At 36.6% G+C, this 14831-nt stretch overlaps 2 protein-coding genes across 2 annotated transcripts; both read right to left on the reverse strand.

Annotated features, from left to right (window-relative positions):
• Positions 1-4122: 4122 nt before the first annotated feature.
• On the reverse strand, positions 4123-8664 carry LOC141390010 (juvenile hormone esterase-like). Its single transcript, XM_073962399.1, has 5 exons — positions 7609-8664; positions 5304-5514; positions 4920-5240; positions 4473-4605; positions 4123-4411 (listed from the first exon to the last, which is right to left on the reverse strand). Exons 1-5 carry the CDS (start codon positions 8434-8436, stop codon positions 4225-4227), a joined length of 1680 nt encoding a protein of 559 aa, XP_073818500.1. The 5' UTR covers positions 8437-8664; the 3' UTR covers positions 4123-4224.
• Positions 8446-14545, reverse strand: LOC141390008 (juvenile hormone esterase-like). The gene is made up of 6 exons (XM_073962398.1): positions 14109-14545; positions 11909-12406; positions 9595-9805; positions 9211-9531; positions 9006-9138; positions 8446-8942 (listed from the first exon to the last, which is right to left on the reverse strand). The coding sequence occupies exons 1-6, from the start codon at positions 14451-14453 to the stop codon at positions 8756-8758; spliced, it is 1695 nt and encodes a 564-aa protein (XP_073818499.1). The 5' UTR covers positions 14454-14545; the 3' UTR covers positions 8446-8755.
• Between the last annotated feature and the right edge of the window lie 286 nt (positions 14546-14831).

The raw sequence follows: 14831 nt of genomic DNA on the forward strand, positions 1-14831 counted from the left end.
TCACTTGAATGGGGCAACCAATTTGGTCCAAACTTTGGATCTCCTAATATTTTGTCAAAAGTTAGTTAACTTCTAAAATAGCCCATATCGGTCCTCCCTCCCTGCACTACAAAAGTTCAACATTTGTGTCTTAGTGCAGTTAATTCCTAATCCACATTTTTGTAGGCAAGTTGTCCAAAAAGGGCCACGAAATTCTGAAGAGGTTTCGCTTCACATTGGCTGAGGGTATGTATCTATCGGCAAAGCCGACTGACACTTTTTTACTTGTTTTTTTTTTTTTTTTTTTTTTTTTTTGATTTTTCTCATCCATGAACATATTAGTTTCAGAATCCGCAAAAACTTCTAAAAAAACTTCACTGCAAAGTGAACTCGAACATGAAGAAGGTATGCCCGGCCGCGCAATCGACTGCTGAGCTTTCGGATTCTGAGAAGAAATTCCAGACCCAACCAAAGTCCGGCTTCCGTCGCAAGCTGACTTAGGCTAAGGCAGGGGACAAACTCTGCTATGTTCTGCTGTATTATTCTAGGCAGTTTTTATATTAACTTTAGAATATGTTTCGTCAAACGGTCGGCAAATTCAGCATTCACAATGGAATATCTAACAGCGGCAAGAAAACGTGATATACACAGTCTTACATAAGTATGCGTACGGTCCATAAATCTCGGGTTTTAGAAAAAGTAATGATATTTATGAAATTCCAAGTACACAGGTTTATTTCGTCTCACTAATAAACAATATTTAATACATCAAAAGTATATTCCATAATATAAATAACGGTAAATTTTACAAAAACCAAAAAATGATACTTACAGAAGTATACGTACGCACCAAGGAAATATGAGTATTATCGTACAATTTATGGAATTAGGAGCAAAATTTATAAATTTTACTGTTTTGGCGAATGTGTCTGGGTGCCCAAGATATATTTTAGAGAAAAAAAAATAATTTTTGGGTGTTAAATGCCGTTATTTAATGCCAAACTTCTTGTATAGCTCGTTAAAGCGGACCCTTGCTGATTTCTTTCCGTTTTAGGTATTTGAGTATACAAAAGCCACAATATTAGTGTCAGATTATAGATTTTGAGATCCTAGAAAGCTGTATTTACTTCAGGTTTCTCGGCATGTTACTACAAATAATCGAAATGAGGTGCAGTAAAAGCAACGAAATTCCCACAGAAAACGGCAATATCGAGGAACGCCATCACTTACTTAGCTGGCCATCTTCAGAACATTTGTTCCATAAGCCGAACTAAGAAAACATCACATTCCTCTCTATTTGTTGTTTTATTTTCCCAATTCGGTATATCGTGTTTTCTGATTTCGTCTTTTCACTTGTTTCCTGCATCGAAGCCTTGGCCTTCCAGTTCTGCGATCATTCTTATGACATGGACTAGCCAACGCAATCGTTGTATCTCGATACGTTTATATTGATCGTTGATCGTTCGAAGAATTTTTCTCTCAAACACACCAAGCTCTGCCTTATCTTCTTGCGCTAGTACTTATGCTACGGAACCATACATTAGCAGGGATTCGGTTTAATGAGATGCGACTTTGATTTTAAACTGCTTACTTAAGCCAAAGTAGCATATGTTGGCAAATACAATTATTCTCTTATTTCACATCTGATGTTCGTTGATGTGTTTATGGCGATGCCGAGGTAGACGAAGTCTTTAACTACCTCAAAATTATAGGAACCAACTTCCACAGTTGGTCCGTGTTCTATAGACACATTGCGCGTCGACACCATCAATTTGGTCTTGTCGCCGTTTATTGCCGGACCCACTTTAGCAGATTCTGATTCAGCCTTCCTAAAGGTTGATGTCTATACCATCAGCATAAGCAAGTAGCATCCGACGATTGGTCTAAATTGTTCCATTTCTTTTGACGTTTACATCTCGTATATCCTTTTCCAGCTGAATGTTGAATAGGTCACACGAAAGGTTGTCTCCTTGTATGAAACCTCTTTTCTATTTTAACTGAGGGCCGGGTATCAGTCATATGTCATATTACAAAGCCGAATGAGCTTTGCGGGGATACCAAATCCATACATGCCTAGGAATGCCTTTGAACGTAGGGGTACGTGTACGTGTCGATCTGCATATCTTATGTCTTTTCCAGGGTTTGCCGCAGGGTAAATATCTGGCCAATGGTGAATTTGGCAGATCTTTGGTAGGTGTCGATCTGCATATATTGGATTTTTTCCAGGGTTTCCCGCAGGGTAAATATCTGGCCAATGGTAAATTTTACAGGTCTAAAATCGCATTGATATGGTCCAATAATTTCATTGACCATAGGCTTTGGTCGCTCGCATAATATCCCTGACACTATCTTGTAGGCAATAGAGATAAGACTTATGCCCCTATAATTAGAGCATACAGCCTTATATCCTTTCTTGTGGACGGGCACAGGATGCTCAGGTTCCAATTGTCGGGTACGCGTTCTTCCTTCCATATGTACCTTATCAGCGTGTTTTGAACAGCTCGGCTGGTAAGCCATCTGCTCCTGCTGCCTTATTGTTCTTTAGCTGGTTTATTGATGCTATTACCTCATCTTCTGCAATTGAATCTGTGGTATCTTCGTAGTCTTCGCTGGTATTGATTAGAAAAAGTTTGAAAAAATTTTGCGGTTGTTTGCATGGGTTGGGCAATACTTTGCCACTGCTGATATGTTATCGGGACGATTGATGCTTTCGTTAAGCATTTGGGCCAGTTGAGTGAAATATGCTGTGACTATCAGTTGTGATTGCAGCTCACCGGTGTCCAACTTTCGCGTTGTGTCTGTTCATACTTTATTTGCTGCGTTTAATCGGGTACGTAGCTTTGCTGCAACAAGGTGGTGGTTCGTGTCTATGTTTGCTTCTCGGAACGATCGTACATCCAACACGAAGTCTAACAGCCTCATACCATTGTCAGATGTTTCACTGTGGCAACTGAATTTCCGGACTGTTGGGCCAAATATTTTCTCCTTTCCCATGTTGGCATTAAAATCGCCTAATGTTAAAAAATGTAGCTTTTATTCGAATTGTACCAAGTTGTTCATTCACTGGGGTGAAGCTGGAAACCAGATGTTTTAACCTCCAACCAACTACAAATCCGCAACCACATGCGTTATATATGTACATGTATATAATAAAGTGCGTCACCTTTAGGCGTTCTTGTAATATAGGACTTAAATTTTTCAAGTACATCTGCCAATGCGTAAACTGCACCTTCTCTATAAAGAGTACGAACATTTCAGGTGCATATTCGCAGATCATGGTCCTTAATACGTTTGCGAGGGTCGTGAAATTTAGAGGGGTTTATTTATCTTTGTTTTTTCATTATATGTTTGCTTTTTGGAGGGATGGGTACCTAGCACAAAGCCCAACCAAATTCTTTACCTTCTTATGGCTGAACGTGCGCATATGTTAGCTCACTACCTTTAACGGCCTATATTTTTTTGCATATTAAAGTCAATGCTACTTTAGACTTGACAAATCCACTATTGACCTGCATTTTACCAGTAAATCCTGGAGGAGACCCACGTGAGTTAGAAATTAACTTGCCGACATTTACATACTCTCAGCCTGTGACTGTACCTAATCAACACATTCTACACCAATATGTATTGCTAGAAAGCAACTTGAGCGGTTTTTGCAACATTCAGGCCATTATGGAGAGATGTATGGAATAAAATTATATCGTTGTAATAAAGACTACTATACAACGGCTACCAGCTATAAACATTTCAACACGAAGTGACCTTATATTGTATTGAAACGCTAAAGTATTTAACTTTTGCGAGGTACATACCTAAAGAATAGGATCGACGTAGTCCATTCTTGAACTGCGTTTAATTTTGGAAGTCATTCTCCTTTCGATAGTTTACGTGCCAACCAGTCATTTCAGTTTTCCACAGGAGGAATTGTTAGACCTTTTCGGTCATTATGTCCGTAATCAGACTCCCAAACAATCCTCGAACACCCTTTAAACTGAACTTGAGCGAAAATTTTGAAATTTTTGAGCGAGCTTCCCGAAGATTTTGTCCGATATAGACCTTGTTGAAACTTGATGAAAGCTTGATAGAAATTTTACGTTTTTGGAGTACATGAAATAAATTGGCATACAAATATTGCTATGAATATAATCTTTTATAATTTATTTATATTTATTTTGTTAACACAATAGCTCACACACACACTTCATTGACGAAATTGTCGTGAGGTGATTTATAAATAATATCGCATTACAATTCCTTATTTCGCATATCTTCGATGGGAAAAAGACGATCCCATAGTTCCATACGTTCCGGATAAATACCATTGGATTTGATGTTCAGCTCATTACCAATTTCTAAATATTGTCTTTTGTCCAGATCATAGATGGGCCATTTGATATGTTTCAGATATTTATCGGTTTTACTGTTGGGATCCCTGAAATTAGAAAATATAGTTTTATATGTTTGGTTTCAATACCAACCGAAAAAAACCATACCCCTTCTGAGCAAATTCTTGCCATATTCTTGTCAAACGTTCAACGGTGTTATTTTCTGGATCCGTTGTTGAAAACATGGGCGTGGCCAAGGGCACATAAAATAAATACCAAAGTTCATCGTGATGCATGGCACCTAAGAAAAAAATATGAAAATATACGCACAAATACTAAAGTTCATTTGGGGGAGATTTCTCGCTTTCACCGTCTCGCCCCAATTAAAGGTGAAAGGAGAGGAGCCAACATAACCGAAATTATATTCAATTTTCGAATTATAATATTAATTCCAAAAATGTTGAGTTGTCGTTCTTGTTTTGGATACTCCCTTCTTATTTATAATAGCGGTAGATAGTGAAAGTGAGTTAAAGAAAGTTAGTGAAGATTTATCTTTGGATTGTTACTTTATGAGAAAACATATTTGTAAGTTATTTGGTGATCTTCTGAACTTACCATAGGTGCGATTAGTTACCGGATCTCTAAAATGGCTATAACGTCCCACATACCTAAAGAAATAGCTATAGACTGGAACATATTTTGAAATCATTTCTACAAAACGATGGTATTCGAAACACATTAAATCGGTAAACATTTTCCCAAATGACGTCAACGATTGTGGAAACTCGAGAGATTTGTTTTGGAAATAAAACGAACGCATAGCTTGACTGATCGAATGAGATTTTGGGGTATCTCTTTCGTAGAAAAAGTAAATGGGTAGATATTTCTCAAAATCCCGATTGAAACGTTGTCGTTGGGTATCATTGCGTAGGGTATCTAAAAAAAAGAAATTTTTTTCAAGTAAATTATGTTTTAAGGTGGTTGAGGTGGTCTCCTTACAATATCCAGAATAATAGAATTCATATTCTGTTACGCCAGCTATCAGCGGAACCCTATTGATATTACCATTTAACATGGTTTTATAGGGATCTTCGAGTAGGAAACGTTCTTGTCCGGCATTTGGTTCCACCACAGGCATCCAATTTAGACCAGGCACCCATTCCAATTCAAACATTTGCTCCATGGTATCCACAAAGCTAAGCATTGGTTTCTGAATAAATGAAATACATTTTAGAAGACTTACAAATGATCAAATGGTCTAAAGATCTTCTGTAGACAGGAGACCTTTTAAAGGACTTCCATAGACGGAAGTCCTTCTAAAGGTTTTCTATAGAAGATGGAAGATCTGCTAAGATCTTCTATAGGTCTTCTATGAACAGAAGACTTTCTAAAGGTTTTCTATGGACAGAAGATCTTGTAAAGGTCTTCTATGGATAGAAGACCTTCTAAAGGTCTTCTATGCACAGAAGACCTTCTAAAGGTCTTCTATGGGCAGAAGACCCTCTAAAGGACTTCTGTGGACAGAAGACTCTCCAAAGGTCTTCTATGGACAGAAGACCTTTTAAAGGGCTTCTGTGGACAAAATACCTTCTAGAGGCCTTCTATGGACAGAAGATCTTCTAAAGGTCTTATATGGACAGAGTAACTTCTAAAGGTCTTCTATGGCCAGAAGACCCTCTAAAGGTCCTTTATGGACAGAAGACCTTTTAAAGGTCTTCGATGGACAGAAGACCTTTTAAAGGTCTTCTATGGACAGACCTTTAGAAGGTCTTCTTCTAAAGGTCTTCTATAGACAGAAGACCTTTTAAAGGTCTTCTATGGACAGAAGACCTTCTAAAGGACTTCTGTGGACAGAAGACTCTCTAAAGGTCTTCTATGGACAGAAGACCTTTTAAAGGGCTTCTGTGGACAATTCTATGGACAGAAGATCTTCTTAAGGTCTTATATGGACAGAGTAACTTCTAAAGGTCTTCTATGGCCAGAAGACCCTCTAAAGGTCCTTTATGGACAGAATACCTTTTAAAGGTCTTCTATGGACAGAAGACCTTTTAAAGGTCTTCTATGGACAGAAGACCTTTTAAAGGGCTTCTGTGGACAAAATACCTTCTAGAGGCCTTCTATGGACAGAAGATCTTCTAAAGGTCTTATATGGAAAGAGTAACTTCTATAGGCCTTCTATGGACAGAAGACCTTTTAAAGGTCTTGTTTGAACAGAAAACATTTTAAAGGTCTTCTATGGACAGAAGACCTTTTAAAGGTCTTCTTTGGACAGAAGACCCTCTAAAGGTCCTTTATGGACAGAAGACCGTTTAAAGGTCTTCTATGGACAGAAGACCTTTTAAAGGTCTTCTATGGACAGAAGACCTTTTAAAGGTCTTCTATGGACAGAAGACCTTTTAAAGGTCTTCTATGGACAGAAGACCTCTTAAAGGTCTTCTATGGACAGAAGACCTTTTAAAGGCCGTCTATGGACAAAAGGCCTTTTAAAGGTATTCTATGGACAAAAGGCCTTTTAAAGGTATTCTATGGACAGAAGGCCTTCTAAAGGTCTTCTATGGACATAGCACCTTCTAAAGGTCTTCTATGGACAGAGGACCTTCTAAAGGTCTTCTATGGACAGAAGACCTTATAAAGGTCTTCTATAGACAGAAAACCTTTTAAAGGTCTTCTATGGACATAAGGCCTTCTAAAGGTCTTCTATGAACAGAAGACCTTCAAAAGGTCTTCTTTGGACAGAAGACCTTTTAAAGGTCTTCTATGGACAGAAGACTTTTAAAGGGCTTCTATGGACAGAAGACCTTTTAATGGTCTCCTATGGACAGAAGACCTTTTAACGGTATTCTATGGACAGAAGACCTTTTAAAGGTCTTCTATGGACATAGGGCCTTCTAAAGGTCTTCTATGGACAAAAAACCTTCTTAAGGATAGAATACCTTCTAATGGTCTTCTATGGACAGCAGACCTTATAAAGGTCTTCTATAGACAGAAAACCTTTTAAAGGTCTTCTATGGACATAAGGCCTTCTAAAGGTCTTCTATGAACAGAAGACCTTCAAAAGGTCTTCTTTGGACAGAAGACCTTCAAAAGGTTTTCTTTGGACAGAAGACCTTCTAAAGGTCTTCTGAGAAAGGAAAAACTTCTAGAGGTGTTCTATTGCCAAAAGACCTTCTAAAGGTCTTCTATACACAGAAGACCTTTTAAAGAGAGACGGAAGATAGAAGACATTCTCAAAGTCTTGTATACACAGAAAACCGTTTAAAGGGCCATTAAGTATTCGGAGTATTTAAACAAAATTCACACTTACCTCTCTCATACATTTCACCATTTGATTGACAGGAGTTGTGGGGCACTTTAATAATTTGGCTTGCCTCTCGGCCAACTCTAGTTGATCTGGTCTATAACGAAATTGGGCCAAGGGTGAGGCACTTTGCATTATAGCTCGATGAAATAATCCCCTAGACATGGGTGATAACATATGCAAACCGACACTAATACTACCCGAACTATAACCCCACAAGGTAACAACATTTGGATTACCACCAAAATATTCAATATTTTCCTTGATCCAACGTAAAGCAATAACTTGATCTTTTAAACCCATATTACCGGGAGCATCCGCAGTGCCAGTGGCCATAAAGCCTAATGATGCTAAACGATAATTAACCGTTACCAAAACTAAATCACGATCCATTAAATATTGAGGTCCTGCATATGCACTAATGGCAGAGAAAGCACTGAAACCACCCGGATGCAGGTACACAAGCACGGGTTTTAAATCATTTTTCTCATTTACACTACGCGTATAGACATTTAAACGCAAACAATCTTCTGATAGCCATGTTCGATTTACAGTGACTTGGGGACACATTGGCCCATCGCGAGTAGCATCAAAGTTTTGAGGTTTCCAGGGTTTAACGGGTTGAGGATTTTTAAAACGCAATTCTCCGACTGGGGCTTCAGCATAACGTATACCACGAAATGACCAAAATTGTTGTCCCAAACGTGTTTCCATACGCAAGCCTTTGATGCCAACCAACGGGGTTTGTACCGTTATAAATTCTGACTCAGCTATACATTTTTGTATCGTTGTAGTTAATAAGAGTATTTTCAGAATAGCTACGGTTAATAGCATCACTTTTAGTTTTGCGGTAATTAGGTGTTTATTGTTTTCAACTTGTTCGCTTTCTAATCAATATTGAATATGGTAAAATCAATTCAGAAGCATTTATACCCCTCTTATTGCTTATTATTGCATTGAAAATATATTTACACTCAAAAAAATTAGGCTTTTAGAAACATATTACACCGATATGGGTCTTGGGTTATCTTTAGGCTACATTATCGGAGTATTTCGACCTACAAGTATGGAATAGAAATTTCACCTAACGGTTTCCTTTAAGTAGTATTTTGTACACACTTATCTTTATTGGTGTTCTCTTATATTAATAGTTTTACAAATTTTTATTAATCATATCCTCAATGGGAAACAAGCGATCCCATAGTTGCATACGCTCCAAAAAGATGCCATTTGTCCTGACATTTAAATCATTGCCAATTTCCAAAAATTGTTTATTGCGATTATCGTAGAGAGGCCATTTGAGATTTTTTAAATATTCATCGGTACAATTATTAGGATCACTGTAAAAAACAACAAAATAATATAAACTACCTCCCTGGATAACTTCTGTCAAAATTGATTACCTTTTCTTGGCAAATTCATACCACATGCGACTCAAGCGTTCAATGACAAGATCCTCCGGATCTTCTTTCTTGAACAATGGTGTAATTTCTGGTAAATATAATAAATACCACAGCTCATCCAAATGCATGGCACCTGCGAATTTAATCAGGAATTTTATAAAATTGAGAAGAAACTAAATTAACTAGTAATCCTTCGCATAATTACCATGAGTCTGATTTGTTTCAGGATTTCTAAAAGTGCTATAACGTCCTTTGTACGAAAACAAATAACTATAGACCGGTATGTGTTTCGAGACCATATTCAAGAAACGATGATTTTCAAAACCCACAACATCAGCATACAACTCACCAAAACGCTCCAGTGAGCGGGGAAATTCCAAAGTGGTATTTTGAAAATAAAATGAACGAATCTCTTCACTGATGCGACGCGAGTTTGCTGTCTCTCGTTCATAAAAGAAATAAATTGGTGCATATTTTGAAAAGTTTTCATTGAAACGTCGACGTTCTGTTTCATTTCTTAAACTATCTGTGGAAAAATAGGGTATTCATTAAGTGTCATACTCTTATGGTATCTTAAAAATCATCTTACCATAGGCCCCATAATAAAATTCATATTCGGTTATTCCAGTGATTAAAGGCACCCGGTGTATATGACCATTTTGCATTGCCCTATATGGATCTTCAATAAGAAATTTCTCTTGGCTTCCATTAACTTCCACAACTGGCATCCAATTGAGGCCAGGATTCAACTCAAATTCGAACATGCCGCCAGCGGTATCGACAAAGTCAAGCATGGGTTTCTAAACACGTTAAATAAGATTTGTTGATACAAAAAACATTTTTCAAAAAGTTCCTCAGTCAGTTCCTATAAAACAAATTTCATCAGTCACTAATTTCCAATAGAAACATTTTAATCAGTCTCAGATGAAGGTTTTTCATTAGAAAAACATTTTCTTCAGTCACTACAGATGAACAATTTTTCGTTAGAAAAACATTTTCAACAGTCGCCGATGATGTTTTTTTTTTCCAATAGCAAAACATTTTCATCAGTCAGTGGTGTATCAGTCACTGATGAACGGTTATTTTATTAGAAAACCATTTTCATCAGTCACTGATGAACGATTTTTTCCATTAAAAACATTTTCATCAGTCACTGATGAAGGTTTTTCGTTAGAAAAACATTTTCATCAGTCACTGATGAAGGTTTTTCGTTAGAAAAACATTTTCATCAGTCACTGATGAAGGTTTTTCGTTAGAAAAACATTTTCAGACTCTGTTGACTGATTTTTCCATAGAAAAATTTTTCATCAGTCTCTGATGACTGATTTTTCTATAGAAAAATTTTTCATCAGTCACCACTGATGACGGATTCTTCTATAGAAAAATTTTTCATCAGTCACCACTGATGACGGATTTTTCTATAGAAAAATTTTTCATCAGTCACCACAGATGACGGATTTTTCTATAGAAAAATTTTTCATCAGTCACCACTGATGACGGATTTTTCAATAGAAAAATTTTTCATCAGTCTCTGATGACTGATTTTTCTATAGAAAAATGTTTCATCAGTCACCACTGATGACGGATTTTTCTATTGAAAAATTTTTCATCAGTCACCACTGATGACGGATTTTTCTATTGAAAAATTTTTCATCAGTCACCACTGATGACGGATTTTTCTATAGAAAAAATTTTCATCAGTCACCACTGATGACGGATTTTTCTATAGAAAAAATTTTCATCAGTCACCACTGATGACGGATTTTTCTATAGAAAAATTTTTCATCAGTCACCACAGATGACGGATTTTTCTATAGAAAAATTTTTCATCAGTCACCACTGATGACGGATTTTTCAATAGAAAAATTTTTCATCAGTCTCTGATGACTGATTTTTCTATAGAAAAATTTTTCATCACTCACCACTGATGACGGATTTTTCTATAGAAAAATTTTTCATCAGTCACCACTGATGACGGATTTTTCTATAGAAAAATTTTTCATCAGTCACCACCGATGACGGATTTTTCTATAGAAAAATTTTTCATCAGTCACCACCGATGACGGATTTTTCAATAAAAAAATTTTTCATCAGTCACCACTGATGACGGATTTTTCTATAGAAAAATTTTTCATCAGTCACCACCGATGACGGATTTTTCTATAGAAAAATTTTTCATCAGTCACCACCGATGACGGATTTTTCTATAGAAAAATTTTTCATCAGTCACCACCGATGACGGATTTTTCTATAGAAAAATTTTTCATCAGTCACCACCGATGACGGATTTTTCTATAGAAAAATTTTTCATCAGTCACCACCGATGACGGATTTTTCTATAGAAAAATTTTTCATCAGTCACCACCGATGACGGATTTTTCTATAGAAAAATTTTTCATCAGTCACCACCGATGACGGATTTTTCTATAGAAAAATTTTTCATCAGTCACCACCGATGACGGATTTTTTCTACAGAAAAATTTTTCTCAGTCACCACCGATGACGGATTTTTTCTACAGAAAAATTTTTCATCAGTCACCACTGATGACGGATTTTTCTATAGAAGAATTTTTCATCAGTCACCACTGATGACGGATTTTTCTATAGAAAAAATTTTCATCAGTCACCACTGATGGCTGATTTTTCTATAGAAAAATTTTCACTGATTACTGATTTTTCTATAGAAAAATTTTCACTGATGACTGATTTTTCTATAGAAACATTGTTCATCAGTCACTGATGACTGATTTTTCTATAGAAAAATTGTTCATCAGTCACTAATGACTGAATTTTCTATAGAAAAATTGTTCATCAGTCACTGATGACAGATTTTCTATAGTAAAATTTTTCATCAGTAACTGATGACTGATATTTCTTCAGTCATTGATTTTGTACATACTCACCTCTTTCAAACACTTCATCATATCCTCCACTGGACGTACAGGACATTTCAATAGTCTTGCCTGTCTCTCTGCCAAAACACTTTGATTACTGCTGTAACGGAATTGTGCCAAAGGAGAACCACTTTGCATGATGGCTCTGTGGAATAAACCCTTCGACATGGGAGACATCATGTGCAAACCAACACTCATTCCTCCGGCACTATATCCCCACAATGTAACCGATTTTGGATCACCACCAAATTTCTCCACATGTTGTTGTATCCAACGTAATGCCATAACTTGATCCTTTAGACCCATATTACCAGGAGCCTCTTCTCTTCCAAGGGCCAAAAATCCCAGCGATCCTAAACGATAATTTAGCGTTACCAAGACAATATCACGATCAAGAAAATTCTGAGCTCCTGCATCTAGGCTAATGCCTGAGAATAAATAGAAACCACCTGGATGTAGATAGACAATAACCGGCCTCAACTGACTGGATGAATTGAGGGATTTCGTATACAGCCCAATCATGAACATCATCTCACCGTGAGTTTTCTCACTCTCGCCTCCTCCCTTATTATAAACATCATAAGGGAGAACAAAACTCACGTTCGTGAGAAAAGTAGCTATCATAAATGTCAAAAAAGTGAGAATGTGAGGCAATTTTCTCTCACCACAGAAATCAAGGTGAGTTGAACAAAAAAATGTAACTATGGACATTTTTTATAGAAAAAATCGACAAGAAACGAATCTTTTGCAATGATAATCAATTGTATTTATTTGTGTTTTACGTTAAAGGTAACAAATAAAAAACAAATGGAAATTCTTTTGACAACTATACATGTTCATCCGTGTATCAATGAAGCAAGGAAGACCTCAATCGAGTTTGGCGTAATTTGGAGGTGGAGTTGAAGTTAGCCAAAATTTTTCAGATATGGGAACTGTTGATGCAAATCAGAATCATATGATGAAAACAGTAATGGAAGAGGATCCTATCAGGAGCAACACCTTTCTAAAATTTTTTTTGTAGGTACTTCCAAACTTTGCGGCCTCTCAAGATGATAAGTGACATATTTTAAGTGCCTTTGTATTGTTCTTTGTTCGCTAAGGTTCCCAGCAAAATATTCGATGCCAAAGATTCTATTCAAGCATGAGTGCAAGTTATATGTCACCTTTTTACCACCTTCGCCCATTCTTTTTACAAGACTGTGACCCCTAAAAGATCCAAATCACATTGGATGGCATCTTCAATAACCCAGTGGAATGGTATCTTAACAACCACCTTGGCATGGCATATTCCACGAACAAGCCACAATAGGAAGGATTAAATTCATAAAAAAGGGCATGTTTATATTATATAGCCTTTTGCAGGGTTAACCTTCGTGAAAATTGAGAAATAGTATTTAAAATCCATGAAATTGGTTCAAATGTTGAATAGGATCCGAATTTCACGAATTGTACTTAGCATTCATATGATTGGTCCTATTGCTGGAGAAGAGATCGGATGTTTCACGTATTGTATTTATTTACAATTCTTGAAATTCCTTCCAAATGCTGAAAATGGGATCTTTCACAACTTCATTTGAACTAATACAAAAGATCCAGTGAGATATTGGCATGGAACGACTTCCACAAAATTTTGCTTGGTTTTCTTTGTATTCCTCAGCGTTTGTCGTTTCGCAAATCATTCAAAATGCAATATTAAACATTTTCATTTCTTTTTGCCATTTAATGACCTTTAAACGGTTTTTGTTCACTTTTTTGCAAATTGCAGAAATTCTTCGGGCGTAAATAAACAATTTTTACATATGTATGTATGTATCTGTCAAAACAAAACAAAAACAGCTGTTACAGATGTTGCCACATATCAAACATTTAATATTTTTATCAATTACCAAGTATTTTTAAAGTGGATTGTTGATAAAAATTATTTTTCGTTTTAGAAATATTAATTTAATTTAAAATAAAGTAATGTTTTATAAAAAAAATTACGAATTTAGTTATTGCAAAATCATTTGTAAATAAAATAACGATATGGCAACGCAAATTATATTTTCAAGGGTTCACAAAATGCGGCACTATTTTCAATTTTCAAACTTGTGAACCCCTCTTCACTTTTTTCGCTCCTCCCTTGTCATTTGTGATAGGTCGAGACGTGAGAAGTGAGCTGCAACTCACTCGTGAGAAGCTCCCTACGTGAGTATTCATGATCGCTATGATAAATATTTAGCCGTAAACAATCCTCGGATAGCATTGATCTTCGTGTTTCCGTTATTTGAGGACACATTGGTCCATCTTGGGTGGCATCAAAGACTTGAGGTTTCCATGCCTTTACTGGTTGGGGATTTCGGAAGCGTAAATCTCCAACGGGTGGTTCAGCAAAACGAATACCACGAAATGACCAAAACTTTGCACCCAAACGTGTTTCCATTTGTAGGCCCTTAATGGCGCCCAATGTGGTGTCCACGATAATTGTCTGGTTTGCAGCATTGCTGCTGCCCAATGTCAGCAGGAACAATAAACCAGAAAAACTTGTAATCACATCTATTACTCGCAATGCCATTGTTATCTCTTTGATCGCGTAGCTCAAAAAGGAAAAATCCCCGCTTGTTGTTGATTGTTGTTCGAAAACGAATGGTGTGCAAGCGTTTCAATATGCGGTGCATGTATTTAAACCTCTTTTCATTTGATGGGAATATTGCCAGTTTCTCAGAAATGTGCTGAGATTTGATTCGTATTTCATTTTTAATTTTACACCCAAAGAAAAATATGAGTCAAATGTAAATCTTTAAATTATATTGAAAAATGCTGAAGGATGTAGAAAATACCAAACAAAGGTTCCGATTGGTTTAAACGAAGGCCATGACACATATGTAAATTCAGGACTGCGGGACTGTCTGTCTATTGAGTTTCGGTCTAATCCTAATTATCCCTGGGGTTT

The sequence above is a fragment of the Musca autumnalis genome, unplaced genomic scaffold, assembly GCF_047663935.1.
Source record: "Musca autumnalis isolate F117 unplaced genomic scaffold, ASM4766393v1 scaffold_1, whole genome shotgun sequence".
NCBI classification, from domain to species: domain Eukaryota; kingdom Metazoa; phylum Arthropoda; class Insecta; order Diptera; family Muscidae; genus Musca; species Musca autumnalis.

Bases quoted from the DNA above. Each gene is read 5' to 3' on its own strand.
- LOC141390008 (XM_073962398.1), bottom strand. From the start codon at position 14,453: ATGGCATTGCGAGTAATAGATGTGATTACAAGTTTTTCTGGTTTATTG. The intron at 12,407-14,108 runs CATAGCGATCAT...ATTGGGCTGTAT, and splicing joins GTTTACGGCTAAATATTTAT to ACGAAATCCCTCAATTCATC. The intron at 9,532-9,594 runs GTAAGATGATTT...ATTTTTCCACAG, and splicing joins ATTTTATTATGGGGCCTATG to ATAGTTTAAGAAATGAAACA.
- LOC141390010 (XM_073962399.1), bottom strand. From the start codon at position 8,436: ATGCTATTAACCGTAGCTATTCTGAAAATACTCTTATTAACTACAACG. The intron at 5,241-5,303 runs GTAAGGAGACCA...TCTTTTTTTTAG, and splicing joins ATTCTATTATTCTGGATATT to ATACCCTACGCAATGATACC. The intron at 4,606-4,919 runs GTAAGTTCAGAA...TTTTTTTCTTAG, and splicing joins GGTAACTAATCGCACCTATG to GTGCCATGCATCACGATGAA.